The following is a 16,504-nucleotide window of genomic DNA, read 5'->3' as shown; positions in this document are numbered from 1 at the left end:
ACACACACGCAAAGACATACATGCATACACATATTCACATTTGTACACATGATGCACATACATACACACACACACACACACACACACACACACACACACACACACACACACACACACACACACACACACACACACACACACACACACACACACACACACACACACAACTACAGAGCATGCAAGCACAAACATGTACACAAATGCTGTGTGTGCAGATATGCACACTATCTCACAGTGCCTTACCACACACACAATACATCAAATGTGCAAGCACACACACACATACAAGCAAACACACACACAAGCACACATATGCACGCACAGAGGCAGACATAAACCAATCTCTGCTGTAAGACTTCATCTGCTGCATCATTGGAACTGACCAAGTGTGTTAAAATGTAGACATGTGTATTTCTGACATCTTTTATCAATAAACTTTGTTATCAGCGTTAGCTTGAGTGTGATTATTTTCATTATGATTATAATGTGGTAGTTTAATTGGAATGACAGCCTTTGGCTACTGAACTCTTCAACAAAACCAAGTTATCAATTTGTTTTCTAACAGAGGGTTAGTCACCCTATATAAATAAATACTGTTGTACAGGCTAAGTATATGAAATCAAATTTTTAATTTCTACGTTTTCCATTAATTTAAACATCATGTTATGAAGGCTCACAGTAAACCAGGTACTGCGAGTTTATGAATACCGGTAAACCAGGTATTCATAAACATGTTATGAATACTAACAGCAGACCAGGTATCTAGTTGTCCACTTGTATAAACATGTTATGAATGCTCACAGTAGACCAGGTATCTAGTTGTCCACTTGTATAAACATGTTATGAATGCACACAGTAGACCAGGTATCTAGTTGTCCACTTGTACGAGCATGTTTATACAAGAAAGAGGAAGTCGTAGAAAGTAACCACCACCTGACCGTTGTTGTGAACTGCGGTCTGAGCGGAGCGGAGGCTACAGACAGCCCCGGTTTGTTCCTCTAAACTACGGAACACAAAGGATCCGCCGTTCCGCCGCGTGCCGGAGTCGTGTCAGAACACGCCGTGACACAAAACTCGGGGAACCTTTTGACAACAAATACAGCCGGTGACAGGCCATTTGTTACCGTGACGACACGCTGTAATTAGCCTACGACGCTTGGCAGCTCGCTAGCACTTAATTTGCCTCTGGAACGCTGAGCATGCTGGGTAGCCGTCCGAAGCTGTCCGGATTAACGGCGCCAGCACAGAACTGCTTGTGAGTCTGAACACACCAAACAGTGTGTTCAGACTCGACACAATATCGACACACCCAGCGTGCACTGTGTGTCTGCCCACCTCCGCATTCTCCCTGTCGGTAGAAAGACAGACAGACAGACAGACAGATAGACAGGCACACACAACACACACACACGCACACGCACACGCACGCACGCACGCACGCACGCACGCGCACACAGATAGAAAGGTAGAAAGAGGCCTTGCTCGAAAGAGTGAGACATCAAAGAAGGTCATTAAGGAGCAGGTAAGGGTTAAAAAGTACAGATACAGATAGTTAAGGAGCAGGTAGGGGTTGGACGGTACAGAGACAGGTCATTAAGGAGCAGGTAGGGGTTAGACAGTATAGAGACAGGTCATTAAGGAGCAGGTATGGGGTTAGACAGTACAGAGACAGGTCATTAAGGAGCAGGTAGGGGTTAGACAGTACAGAGACAGGTCATTAAGGAGCAGGTAGGGGTTAGACAGTACAGTGGTGGGGGGGGGGGGAGGGAGCGGGGGGGGGGGGGGGGGGAGGTGCCAACAGGGCGTTTAAAGGGGAACCAATGGAGCGAGAGAGATGACAAACAGACAGCGCGGGGAGAAGCCGCTCTCTCAGAGGTCCTCCTACGCCTCGCCAGTCCCGACAGAGGAGCCAGATCTCTTCTGATGCGTTCTGACAGCACCTCCTCCTCCTCTTCCTCCTCCTCCCCCTCCTCTTCCTCCTCCCCCCCCACCGTGTGGGGGAGGAGGAAGAGGAGGAGGAGGAAGGGGAAGAGCCACTCTTGGCAGGAACAGGAGAAATAGGACGATAAGCAGAGGAGGAGAAAACGCTATTTCAGTGGTTTCTCACCTGTCAGGTTGATGCAAACACACACACTCATATGCACACACACACACCCACACACTCTCACATGCACACACACTCTCTTATGCCCAAACACACACACATTCTCAGATGCACACACACACACACACACACACACACACATTCTCTCTCACATGCACACGCTCACACTCACACTCTCTCACACATGCACACACACACTCTGACATGCACACAAACACGCACACATACACACAAACACATTCTCTCTCACATGCACACATGCACAATCTCAAATGTAAACACTTAAACACACACACACACACACACACACACACACTCTCACACGCATAATGGAAAAAGTTCTCTGTGTCACTCACTACATACACACACATAACATCTGCTGAGAGGTATTTTATGACATGTACTCTCAGAACCGTGTGCGTGTGCGTGTGCATACGTATGAGGGAGACTGTGATTTCAAACACAAGGGGCAGGAAATATTATACAGTTTAATCAGCACTTGGAAAAGTGTTGACCTCATTTAAATATGAATCAAAATAACAACGACAACATCTGGAGGTAAGGGGGAATACGGTCAGCTCTCGACTGAGTCTGGACCAATCAGCACACTGATAGACTCGCTTCCAACGAGATGAACGGGGATGAAGGAAGCGCAAGGAAAGCCGATGCAGAGCAGAGCTGCTCAACTCGTGGGTCGCGAGCCCTTGTTGGGTCGCATGACCCGGAACGAGGGTCCGACTCCTCATAGGCTAATAAAAACGTGTGGGAGGGGTTATTTACAGGTGTGCGGTGTAATTACCTCTTAATAAAAAGTTTATAGACGTTTATATTACCAGCTAGGTGGATGTGATCTGCATATTTAGATTCTGAACGATAATCATGTACATCTGTATATTGTAATCCGTTGGTATTATAACATGAGTACGTGTGGAGGGGTGTCCATACTTCCAGCTGTCGATAGATGTTCAACAAGATATCTTATAGTGTCTGTGGTAAAATAAAAAGTAGAGCCTAGCCGACAGAGCTCCCAGATCGACGTCCAGGATTAAACACGTTTTAAACATTTTAAAAGGATCCATTCACCGGCAGCTTGGAGACGGGTCTGCTGGCTTACCGTTGCACATTCTGACACTCGAGGAAATAGCGAAAGTCGTCGTAAAGCAGGCCATGTTATTTCCAACGCATCATCAGGCAGAGAACATCGACGACAGCACGTGTCAAAAGACGTTCACCTTCGCTGGCGTTTAGTTGGCTTTTCGCGGTGGAGGAATAATTTCCCCCAGTGGAAAACTGAACAGTCAATATAAACATTCCGTTGACTAACGTAATAACGCGGCGTCTGGGATATCAATCAATTCAATACAACGTGGTTCGCTGAAGGGGACTATCTTATACCTTCATGAATTTACATTAGTTTGTTGTCTCTAATCTGCCTTTACGAGGATTACTGAAGAACTCCCTGAATGACATTACGAGTAACGACCCCCTGGTGTGGAAGAAACTTCAGATCCTCCTCAGCGATCCTACACTCCGACTGCAATTAAGTCTCTACTCACAACATTCACTGTGGGGGGGGGGGGGGGGGTTCAGAGGAAGAGCTGATTGATCGCCTTAAAGACAGAGATGAGCGGTGGCTTTAGAGACAGAGCTGATTGGTCACTTTAGTTTAGAGACAGAGCTGATTGGTTGCTTCGGAGACAGAGACGATTGGTCGCTTTAGAGACAGAGCTGCTTGGTCGCCTTAGAGACAAGGCTGATTGGTCGCTTCAGAGACAGAGCCGATTGGTCGCCTTAGAGAAAGAGCTGATTGGTTGCTTTAGAGACAGAGCTGATTGGTCGCCTTAGAGACAGAGCTGATTGGTTGCTTTCAAGACAGAGCTGATTGGTCGCCTTAGAGAAAGAGCTGATTGGTTGCTTTAGAGACAGTGCTGATTGGTTGCTTAGAGACAGAGCTGATTGGTCGGTTTCGAGACAGAGCTGATTGGTTACTTCAGAGACAGAGCCGATTGGTCCCTTTAGAGACAGAGCTTATTGGTCGCCTTAGAGAAAGAGCTGATTGGTTGTTTTAGAGACAGAGCTGATTGGTCGCTTTAGAGACAGAGCTGATTGGTCACCTTAGAGACAGAGCTGATTGGTTGCTTTCAAGACAGAGCTGATTGGTTGCTTTCAAGACAGAGCTGATTGGTCGCCTTAGAGACAGTGCTGATTGGTTGCTTAGAGACAGAGCTGATTGGTCGGTTTTGAGACAGAGCTGATTGGTTACTTCAGAGACAGAGCCGATTGGTCCCTTTAGAGACAGAGCTGATTGGTCGCCTTAGAGATAGAGCTGGTTGGTCGCTTTAGAGACAGAGCTGGTTGGTCGCTTTAGAGACAGAGCTGATTGGTTTCTTCAGAGACAGAGCCGATTGGTCGCCTTAGAGACAGAGCTGATTAGTTGCTTTAGAGACAGAGCCGATTGGTCGCTTTAGAGACAGAGCCGATTGGTTACTTGAGAGACAGAGCTGATTGGTCCCTTTAGAGACAGAGCTGATTGGTTGCTTTCGAGATAAAGTTAATTGGTTAAAGAGAGACGAGTCACAGGTGGGGAACCCGCAGGTTCAATCCCCAACCTCTGCCGCCCAATTACCGCTTGGAAGATTCCTCGCGGGATCGTATTATTCCCCCCAACCGGACGGTGTGCCCGTTCAGTTAATTCCGGCAAACGGTAATTGGCAACAGAGATTAGGGATAATCCACTGAGTTGAGGTGGATTTGTTTCGGATAAACTGACAGTGTTCATTTTCCGTAACAAAACCGTCACATACAAAGGAAAAGTAAACCGTAGTTTGGGAGCCTAAATGAGATTCTAAAGTGTTAAAATAGAAATACCTGGAGGCTTATCAGAGATGAGACTGATCCGCTTAAGAAAATAGCTTCTGCCAATCGCTTTTTATTGATATTCTGGGCACACACACTGACAGATAGATGGAGAGAGGGATGGAGAGAGAGATAGATGGAGGGAGAGATGGAGAGACAGCGAGAGAATGGAGAGAGATGGAGAGAGAGAGAGAAATAGAGAGAGAGATGGAGAAAGAGACGTAGAGAGAGAGAGAAAGAAATCGAGAGAGCGATGGAGAGAGACAGAGATGGAGAGGGACAGAGAGAGATGGAGAGAGAGAGATGGAGAGAAACAGAGATAGAGAGAGAGATGGAGGGAGAAATGGAGACAGAGATGGAAAGAGAAATGGAGAGCGTGATAGAGATTGACAGATATGGAGCGAGAGATGGAGAAAGAGATAGAAAAGAAGAGAGAGAGGGGGAAAGAAAGACAGATGGAGAGAGAGTGAGCGAGAGAGAGAAAGAGAGAGGGAGCAAGCAAGAGCGAGAGCGAGAGAAAGAGAGGGAGAGAGAAAGAGAGAGGGATGGAGGTGGAGAGAGAAATAGATGTAGAGAGATCAGTAATAAATACAAACCGACAGGAAAAGAAAAGCAGAGGCACTAATAATCCAATACTAATGTCACTGGCGGATCAATCCTTCACTTCCTGACAGAAACAATTGAGAAAATGCAGAACGTTCGCTTCCTGGATCCTTGGAGTCGAGGCTGCTTTGCATACTAGTGAGTTAGTTTTAGTTGAATGTCTTAGTTCCCCATAATTTGGTTTTATCTGGTTTCTGATGTTCACTCAGACACGCTCACTAACACACACACACACACACACACACACACACACACACACACACACACATTGCACAAAGGCAGATGCAAGTGAAGGAGAAAGAAAACTATTCTACGCAAACACATGACTGATAATGAAGGAGAGGGGGGGTTTTTAGGACAGGTGTTTATTAAAGCTAGGTTATGCAACCTGGAGAGACCAGCCAGAGCGAGCTAGATTTGGAAAGTATCTAAACAAGTCCCACCCCTCCCTCTCGCCTCCCTCCCTGAAGACGGCAACGGAGAGATTGAGGGAGAGCGAGAACGAGAACGATAGAGAGAGAGGGTGGAGGAGTAAATTACACTCACTGCTGCCACAGCAGCTGTTGTCATGGACCAGGTGAGCGGGTCCGACCGGGCGAAGTCTGAAGCTCCGTCAGACGTCCCTCTAGTCCGAGGCTACGTCGTCTCGCTGCGTCAGCAGGAATCCCAGCCACCGTTCAAGACAGCGGTAGAAAACGCTAAAGGATTTCCTGTAAAAAAATAAAAAGATGGTCCTAACAGGAGATGATGAGACCCTAAGGACAGTTCTCAAGTCGAGCTGAGGCCGATCAGACTCGGTGTACAGCAGAGCAGTTGACACTTGAGTCTGAGCCATCGTGTTTTTCATCCGTTTCTTTATTAATGTTCATAATATATAAATATGTGTATTCCCCTTCCAACCTGGCGATATCTAACATGGGAACAGTGTATTCACATGTAGTAACATGTAATAACATGTAATAACATGCAGATCGCTGGCTCGCCTCCGGGGAACAAGCGAGAGAGGAGCTCAGGTCATCAGGTCAAAACAACATCACATGACATTCTCCATCTTTCTGGACAAACCAAAATCAAACGTTGCATAGTTCAGCTGGATTACAAATTAAGACTTAACATGAGTGTGTCTGTGTGTGTGTGTTTATCCATGTGTAAGCGTGTGTGTATTTCTTTATGTGTGTGTGTTTGTATGTCTTTATTTGTGTGTGTGTGTTTGTGTGTGTATTGCTATGTATTGTGGGTGTGTATGTGGGTTTTTTGGTGTGTATTGTGCAAGTGTGCTTGTGTATTACTCTGTATGTGCGTGCTTGTGTGTACTTGTGCATTTGTGTGCATGAGAAGAGAAGGAAAAATCATCTGAGCCGACATTCAGACAAACTGGCCTTTAGTACATCACCAGGCACACTTGTGTATGTGTGTGTGTGTGTGTGCGAGCGTGCATGTGTATGTACGGCGTGCACAAACATCAGGAGCTGTGGCCCTTCCCATAATGCACTGCAGAGTATAAAACTACTCGTCTTCATGCAGGACTAGAACGGTGAGGTGGAGGGAAGAGTGATCCATGTTGTATTACCGGGGGGGGGGGGGGGGGGGGGGGGGGGGTTGGTCTAAGGCAGGCTGGGATATTCCTCTTATTTCCCCACCGGTTGAGCGTGGATCGCGGCAAGGTGGGCTCAGCACGCGCCCGTCGTCATGCAGACACGAACGGGAGAACGAGATCCCCGCCGCGCTCTGAACCTCCTGGCTTCTCACGCTGAGCCGACTGGAGCATTCGAGCAAAAAAAATACAATTACAACTTCGGGATTTTAACCCCGATGGCGAGGAATGGGCGAACGCCGTCTGTGTGTCATCAAAAATAGAAATCACTTTAAGTAGCTACGTCGCTAACCCGAGGGCGTGTATACAAAGACTCGCCTCAAAATGGGAAGTCCCACCTCTCTGACTTATTCTGTGTTTCGCTTGGACGGTTTCGGGGAAAGAGTGATTGTATTCCTTTCACCTGCGGGGCCAGACAGACTAAGCCTTTAAACCCAATAGGGGGAGGCCTGTGTGCAGATAATCCATGCAGGATCTGGAGCTGCGTGGGAATCGGGGGTATGTATGGGTATAGTGCTACCGATATGCAAACCCTGAAAGTCCACGTAGTAAATGATCGCTGAAAAATAGTCCTATGTACAGTGAAGCTCAATCAAAATCTGCGGCACACTTTAAATCACTTTTTGCATGCAGTCAACTGCATAATGTACAGGCAACAACGTACGTCAAATCATTTCTTTGGCAGGCCAGTAACCAGCTGGTCATGCAGACAGAGGTATGTACAGTAAAGAGAGGAGAACAGAGAGGAGTCACTGAGTACTGTGATCGCTAGTGCTCGCTTCAACGCGTGCCAGGAGTCTTTGTGCAAATGTTCAAGTAGCCAGAAGTCTGAAGCTGAGTTAGACGGGAGGTTGGCCAGCAGCCTAGTCAGTCTATAGGCGAGTTAGCCTGCGGGCTAGTCAGTCGATAGCGGAGTTATCCAGCAGGCTAGTCAGTCTATAGCCGAGTTAGCCTGCGGGCTAGTCAGTCTACAGCCGAGTTAGCCTGCAGGCTAGTCAGTCGATAGCGGAGTTAGCCTGCGGGCTAGTCTATTCTTTAGAGAGTTAGGGTTAAGCGGCTGAAGCCGATGGCGCAGCAGAACCAACCCGAATAGAGTCCAGGTTCTTCAAAAAAATGCACCCCCCTCCAGTCCAATCACATCGCTGCCCCCCAAAACCCCCCCCCCCCCCCCCACTTCCCCCTCAGAGACTCTCGGACACCTCCTTCTCCGAGTCGGGGGACACGGGTCTGGACACGGTGAAGATGTCCTGCCGTTTGATCTTGGCTCTGGGCGTGGCGGCCGTGGCGGCCATGGTGGCGGCGGCGGCGGTGGTGGTGGAGGAGGGGGGGGAGGATGCGGGGTGCGGAGGACCCCCCAGGGAGGGCCGCCGGGGGTCCGACAGCAGGCGGATGATCTGGGCCACCTGGCTCTCCAGCGCCCCCAGCCGGCCCCCCAGGGTCCGGATGTCCCCGCGGAGCTCCAGGCGCGTCTCGTGCAGGGCGGCGTGCAGGGCCTGCTCCGGGATGGGGCAGAAGGGGTGAGGAGACCCCCCTCCCCCCCCCCCTCCCCCGGGGAGGAGGGGGCTGACGGCCGCGGGGGTCCGGGCCTCCCCGGCGCGGTCGATGCGCAGCTCGCTCTTGGTGATGCCGCTGTCGCACGAGTCCGTCTTGCGGAGCGGGTTGTTGGCCGACACGTCGCCCTCCTCCCGCTGCCCCCGCCCGCCGCCCCGCCCCCCCGCCGTCTCCTCCTGGGACAGCGTCTCCACGGAGACCGCCTTGGGGGCGTTGTTGAGCCCCTCCCTCCGCGGCTCGGCCGCGGGCGCCGGGGGCGAGGCCACGTTGCCCTTCAGCCTCATCCAGCCGCGGGCGGCGGGCCGGGCCGGAGCCGGCGCCGCCGCCGTGGGGCTGACGGCGGCCTTCGGCCGGGAATGGGCCGGGCCGTCGCCCACGGCGACCGTCACCACGCTGGGCTGCAGCTCCATGATGTCTCGGTTGTTCTGCTTGGCGGCGGGGCCGGGGGCGGGGCCCGGGGCGGGGGCGTAGCTCTGCATGGGCGTCACCTGGGACACGGTGAGCACGCTGCTGCTGGGGGGGGCCCCGTTCTGCTGCAGCGGGGGCCGGGACAGCGGCAGGGAGTGCTGCAGGCTGGAGTGGCCCAGCTGGAGGCTGTGGGGGTGGAGGTGCTGCTGGTGCTGGTGCTGCGGGTCCCCCTGGAGCTGGTTCTTCTCCAGGTCGGCCTGGGAGCCCGACGGGCCCTGGGTGCGCAGCTCCTTCTGCTGCTTGAACTTCTGGAAGAGCTTGCGGACGGGGTGGTCCTGGGGGATGGTCAGCTGCACCTCGTTCTTCGCCCGCTGCCGCTCCTCCTCCTCCTTCTTCACCTCGCTGATCTTACGGAAGATGATCTGAGAGAGGGGGAGGGAGGGGGGAGAGGGGGGAGGGAGGGGGGAGAGGGGAGAGGGAGAGGGGAGAGAGGTCGAGGGGAGAGAGAGGTGGTAGAGAGGGAGCGAGGGGAAGGGGAGAGAGGGGGAGAGAGGAGAGGGAGAGGGAGAGAGGGAGAGAAGAGGAGGGGAGAGAGAGGGAGAGGGAGAGAGAGGGAGAGACAGAAGGGGAGAGGGGGAGTGCGAGGTAAAGGGAGAGAGAGGGATAGCGGGAGAGAAGTGGAGGGGAGAGAGAGGGAGAGAGGGGGAGGGAGGGAGGGAGGGGGGAGAGGGGAGAGAGATGGAGAGACAGAGATGGGGAGAGAGGGAGTGCGAGGTAAAGGGAGAGAGAGGGAGAAGGAAGAGTAACATCAGAGACCGGATCAGAGCGGACCTTGATCAGACCGGATCAGAGTCAGAAATTAATTGGAATATCTATTTCATTGCAGTATAATGATTGATGCTGTGAGTCAAAGCCAAAGACTATTCCTTTGTCTCAACACCGGCATGAAATATTTCATTGAAAAACTTTGTGTGATGTTGTGAATCGAGAAGGCCCTCAGGGGCTGTCATGTACTTTTCCCTTCTAATTCAGTGTTGTGTCTGTTCTATCGTGTTGCGGTGACTGCGACTGGATGCCTGGACTCCCCTCGTGGTTAACCAGCCAGCAACCCATCATCAATTTAATATGTTATGCATGTTTTTACCTTTATGTCAATTATGGCACCCATTGCACTCCTGACCATCCCTGGAAAAAAGGATCCCCTACTATGCGTTTCTTCTCTAATTTTTCGTGCCCTTGTGGGGGCTTTGTCAAGGGGGTTGTCATAAACATTTGGTCCGTTAAGCCCTTTGAGACTGTAATGGTGATTATTATCAAATTTAATTTAATGGAATTGAATGTAATATAAGTTAATGCAATACAAGTTCATAGAATGTAAGTTTATGTACTTTAAGTTACACACGTTACATGCTAACGTGTGCTACTGTTATGGCAACATGGTGACCAAGCTGTTGGTTGGATATCCGTGTCGAGTCGCGCCCCTGGTCCCATACATCCCGCGTCCGGTCTCCTCCCCTGAGGGTCCGGTCCGGGTTTAGCTCGCTCCGGGCCAGGTTACAGTACGTAACGGTGCGTTACATTACCCGTCCACCCTCTTAAGCTCTCCACCGTGATGTTCCACCAGCGCCGAGTGTGTAGCCCTCCCCTGCCTCCACTCACACACTCATCACATCTGAGAGGACAGAGACCCTGCCTGGCCCGTGGCCATGTAGCAGCACCCTCTGCCTTATCAGCCCCGCTCAGCTCCACATCAGGCGCCCACTAGCCTGAGGTACGGGAGATTACCACCCGTTTAGGGAGCCGCTGGTTAGAGGCGAGAGGTCCCTACCCGTTAGACACTGGTTAGAGAGGAGAGGTCCCTACCCGTTGGACACTAGTTAGAGAGGAGAGGTCCCTACCAGTTTAGGGAGCCGCTGGTTAGAGACGAGAGAGGAGAGGTCACTACCAGTTAGACGCTGGTTAGAGAGGAGAGGTCCCTACCAGTTAGACGCTGGTTAGAGAGGAGAGGTCCCTACCAGTTTAGGGAGCCGCTGGTTAGAGACGAGAGAGGAGAGGTCACTACCAGTTAGACGCTGGTTAGAGAGGAGAGGTCACTACCAGTTGGCCGCTGGTTAGAGACGAGAGGTCCCTACCCGTTAGACACTTGTTAGAGAGGAGAGGTCCCTACCAGTTTAGGGAGCCGCTGGTTAGAGACGAGAGAGGAGAGGTCACTAACAGTTAGAGGCTGGTTAGAGAGGAGAGGTCCCTACCCGTTGGACACTTGTTAGAGAGGAGAGGTCACAACTAGTTTATTTAGACGCTGGTTAGAGAGGAGAGGTCACTATTACCAGTTAGACGCTGGTTAGAGAGGAGAGGTCACGACCAGTTAGACGCGGGTTAGAGAGGAGAGGTCACTACCAGTAAGACACTGGTTAGAGAGGAGAGGTCACTACCAGTTTAGTTGGACGCTGGTTAGAGAGGAGAGGTCACTACCAGTTGAGTTAGACGCTGGTAAGAAAGGAGAGGTCACTTCGACTTTGGCTAGATGCTGGTGACAGGTTAGAGAGGAACCCCTACCTGCTCCTTAATGACCTGTCTCTGGGCTGTCTAACCCCTACCTGCTCCTTAATGGCCTGTCTCTGTACTGTCTAACCCCCTACCTGCTCCTTAATGACCTGTCTCTGTACTGTCTAACCCCTACCTGCTCCTTAATGACCTGTCTCTGTACTGTCTAACCCCTACCTGCTCCTTAATGACCTGTCTCTGTACTGACTAACCCATACCTGCTCCTTAATGACCGGTCTCTGTCTCTCTGATAAAAACATCTTCTCAGACATCTAAAGCCCTTCCACCCAATCACAATGAGGAGATCTGCGTCGGTCAGCAGAGTCCTCCCTCAGCAGTTCATTGGGGTATTGTAGTGCGTGAACACAAGCAGACCGATAAAGAAGAACCACCACAAATCCATCCGTGCACGCATTGCTCCCTTCCGTCAACTAATGCCACGTGGCTGTTACGCAACAGTGTTGTTGTAGGAAAAACAAAAAGGAAATGGACGCCTGCATTAATCATGAGGAAGGGACGGGGGGGGACGAGGGGGACGGGGGGGGGAACGGAGGGGGGACAGGGTACGGGGACGGGGCTGCTGTGCTGAGCGGAGCAAACAATGACTTCCAGCTCTGGGACCGTTCTTAATGGGGTTTTGGCGAGCCACCGAGGCGGGCGCCACTGGAGATCTGCCAGAAGAGATCCAGAGTGATGAGTCTTCTCTGGGCCCCCAAAGACGAGTGTCTTTGGGGGCCCAGAGAAGGCTCGTCACTCTGGAAGCTTGTTGTTTTATGTCATGGATGCTTGCGATAGGAGGTGGACCATTTCATCGTTTCGAAAGCCCCTAGGGGATCTCCGGAATGGGCTTTACGGGATGGAACGCTCCCCCCTGAGGCCTCTGGAGCAGTCGATCTGTATACACATCTCTATTTGGCAGGCTCTTTCTGCCTGCCGAATAGAGATGGACCCGACAGCGAACGGACAGGACGGTTGGTGGAGAGAGAGTGGGAGCGACACATGTGATGGTTGGAGTACCAGGAGGTTGAGCTTCCTGGCCAGCCTCCCCGACTCAGGTAGTAGTCTGTAGTTCCAGGGGAGTTGGTAGAGAGAGAGAGAGAGAGAGAGAGGGTAAGGGCGACTCTTTCAAACACGTGGTTGGAGGACGAGGAGGTTGCGCTACCTGGCCAGGTGGTGTTCTACAGTTCCTCCGCTGACGGACCACCGGCAGGCTGCCGTACCGCAAAGACCCCGCGTGGGAACGGAAAGAGAGCCGGTCGGGGTTAGGGTTTGGCGTGAGAATGTGAGCGAGGCGGAAGAGAGTGAAACTCGCTTAATTGGCAAAAAAAAAAATCCCAGGCGGCAGTTTCCGTCTTAGAGATGCTTGTTAAGACGCCTCGTGCCAAAGAGTTCAGCTGCCACTCCGGGGCGGATACAATTGGCCCTGGCACATGGCCGTGGGCGCCTGGCTGTCGGACGCGTCCTGAAGCTCTTCTTCCTCGTCTTCCTCATCTTCTTCTTCTACTTGATGAAAGGGGCGGCGTGGCTTCGAGTGGCTTGACTGACATTCTCCTCTCGCACGGCCTCAAATTTTTTCGCTGACCTGATTGTTCCTCGTCTATTTCCTTCTGCCATCTTCTCGTTGAGCGTCGCATGCAGGCGCCCACCCCCCCCCCCCTGATTCACGGTCCAGGCCCCGAAGCAGCGACCGCCAAGCCAGACACATGCACGGGCACCAGGGGGCGGGGGGGGGCCTGAACGGCTGTCTATTCCGGGCCCTCGTCGGCGAGCGAGGTGGCCAGCCAAGGGGCTTGTTTCCGACACATCGTTCCAAGCAGAACGACTCTGACGTCCTGGTGAAGAAGATTCAGGGAAAACAAGGGATCTCGCTTAAAAGAAAATGCACCATTATTTATTCATCGGTTTTGAGAACGTAGTGTTTCATTCTTTCGACTTCGCGGGATCTAATTTCCACAATGAGTCACGGAAGCTGCCGTCCCGCGATCGAAATAACGTTTTATACGTCAGAGAGGAAAAATGGAGGGAAATTGATGGGGTGGGATGTTTTGGGGGATTGAGGTTCATTTGTCTTCCATCAGGGGGCTGGCTCTGAGCAGCGCCCCAGGCCTGAGGGGCTTGAGAGAGGCTTTATCCGGGGCGGCGTGCTGTGTTAATGAATCTTTACTGGGGGCAGGACTGCTGAGACTACACTTATTGGAAAGGGCTTTCAAAGTGGAGCGCTTTTCCAAAACCAGTTATCCATCATCTCAGCGCAAAGAGAACGAAAAACTGCTTGATTCTTGACGGCTGAGAGGTGGTGGGAGCGAATGATTAATACGGCACCAGAGTTGAGTGAGCTCAAAGGAACTCAGAGGTGTTAATTAATATAAGACAAAGTTACTGAGGGGATTTTATTTAAAGGTTGAGCACATTCCTGCAATTGGGATAATAGATTGATTACATGAATAATGTTATTGGGGTCTTTAGCCAATCAAAGTCCCACTTTCTTCCCCCGTCCGTCTTTAGATTCACTTGAAAATTAGATCACAGACGCAAAAATGTATGTTTCATCCATGAAAACAAAGTAACACACACAAAAACAAGTATTTCTATACAGGCTTTGCCAGGGTTTGACCAAATGCCTTCATTATGAACAATGGTTAACTCATCAGAAAAGGGTTGTTTTCTATAGTACAGTGAAGTATTTCACTGTATAGGGGAGGAGGCATTTCCATCACTGTGTGTCCAGAACCAAGATGAAGAATGTTTCAGAGTATCGCAGGGGTCTGTCTGAGATCTCCAGTATGGTTTGACACCCGAGAGAAGAGAGATTTCCTCCTCAGCTGCTGTAGCTACCATTTGGAAAGACAAGCTGTCTTCACAGCCTGTCCTGTTCATGCTCCAAGAGCTTAGCGAACGGATACGGATGCGTTCACTATTATGGCTTTCATTTGTCAGACGGCCAACAGACACACTGGCTTCACTCTCCTGTGACAGTGTCCTAGCGCTGCTCTCCTGTGATCCATGTGACATTGCCGGCATCCAAGTCCCTGACCGAGCTGAGTCGTTCACTGTCCTCCGAGACGATCTCCTGAACTGCAGACGCGAGAGTGGGCTCCATGGCCACTGAGGTTTATGTGCGGAATGCACTCTTCCACCTTGTGACCCAAAATGGTGGCGCATTGGTTAACAGAAGTTTAGTCCAAGATGGACAGGCCAGTGGCCAGGTTTGGATAAGAAGGCTAAAGGGTTTGGATTAAAAGATAACGGGTTTGGATTAGAATGCTAAGGGTTTGGATAAGACGGTAAAGGGTTTGAATTAGAAGGTTTAGGGTTTATATTAGAAGGTTAAGGTTTTGGATAAGAAGGTTAAGGGTTTGGATTAGAAGGCTAAGGGTTTGGATAAGAAGGTTTAAAAGTTGAGGTGAGAAGGCTACGGGATGAATTAGAAAGTTAAGGGTTTGATTTAGATGGCTACGGGTTTCGATCAGAAGGCTAAAGTGTTTAACTTTAAAACATTGATGACACGTTGGATTTCTCAGTTTTCTTTGCGGTTTCTTTGGTGATCTGGCGTGGAGCATGGTTTGTCGTCGAGGTGGCCGTTCCCTCCTGATGTTTTCTACTGCAGTGAGGTTCTCCTCTGCCAAAGATAGTAAACGGAAGTGTGTGCTTGTTTGTGGCTGTTGCGATTCTAATTTGTTCAACTCTCTCCAAAGACCATTCGTGCATTCTCCAATTAGGAACGTTTCCTCTGCCGATTTGAGATGATTTCTGCTAATGGAAAGCGGAATGAAACAGACTTCCCTGGGGGGCTTTTCCATTAGGGCTCCTGTCAAGTCATTCAGGACACGCTTCTTTCATAGAAACCATACTGTGGACACCAACACAGGTCATTAAGAGCAGGAAGGGGTTAGACAGTACAGAGACAGCTCATTAGGGAGCAGGTAGGGGTTAGACAGTACAGACACGGGTCATGAAGCCACACACCGGGACCCAAGCGCAGCGGTGCGCTATTTCACTTGCGTCAATTGCCGCCCCCAGTACCGATAGGAAGCAGCGCGCTGCAGCACCGTTGTGATATGTTTTGAAAGAAGCAGGTCAACAAACTTAGTCGGTATAGGCTACCATAACGTCATACCAGTTGTTTTATGACTACATATATGGCCCTGATGCCCATGATCCTCTCTTTGTGCTTACGATGATAGTCACATTCATTCATAGTTACTTTATGTACTGTCAGGCACTTTGTTGGCGGTTTAGTCACTTTACACACTTTATTTACTTTCATTGCTCATTATTTTTGCAGTGTGGAATTATTAATCTAAGGAGCAGGTAGGGGTTAGACAGTACAGACACAGGTCACGAAGAAGCAGGTAGGGTTTCATCAGTAAAGACACGGTTCATTAAGGAGCAGGTAGGGTCCAAACTGGGAATACAGGCATAAGATCGACCCCAGTGGGAGTTTGCTACTGTTATTGCCATGTGTCAGGTAAACAACGGCGGCTAACCTCTTGGTAAACCAGCCGTAAACAGCGTGCCGATCCAGATAAACACACAGACAGTCCCGCACTCCAAGAGCCATCTATTATTCAGAGCTCCTCCACAAGGGGCATGCCGGCTGCATTCAGCTGCTAAATCGACAACAGCGCAGAACCCGGGGGCCAGGAAACACAGCCTAGAAACATACGGAACCACCAGAACCACACGGAACCACACATAACCATACAGAACCACACAAGACCACTAGGAACCACACAGAACCACACAGGGCCAAACTGCTCACCCAGAGATATACAGACTATAAATATCTGTATATTGCCCCCATATCTCTAAAGATCTCCTTGGGCTCGAGAAGGAATTATTGG

The 16,504-nt window shown here is 50.7% G+C and overlaps 1 protein-coding gene across 1 annotated transcript in view; it reads right to left on the bottom strand.

The window, feature by feature from the left end:
- Positions 1-8,338: 8,338 nt before the first annotated feature.
- Positions 8,339-16,504, bottom strand: part of kcnh5b (potassium voltage-gated channel, subfamily H (eag-related), member 5b) — a 43,948-nt gene continuing 35,782 nt past the window's right edge. The window contains exon 8 of the mRNA XM_056589787.1: positions 8,339-9,538. Within this exon, the coding sequence (XP_056445762.1) occupies positions 8,339-9,538 (1,200 nt within the window). The remainder of the gene's footprint in view (positions 9,539-16,504) is intronic.

Source organism: Gadus chalcogrammus, chromosome 5 (assembly GCF_026213295.1).
Source record: "Gadus chalcogrammus isolate NIFS_2021 chromosome 5, NIFS_Gcha_1.0, whole genome shotgun sequence".
Lineage (NCBI taxonomy): Eukaryota > Metazoa > Chordata > Actinopteri > Gadiformes > Gadidae > Gadus > Gadus chalcogrammus.
Note: the sequence above shows the minus strand (reverse complement) of the source record. Positions and strands in the feature narration are given on the sequence as shown.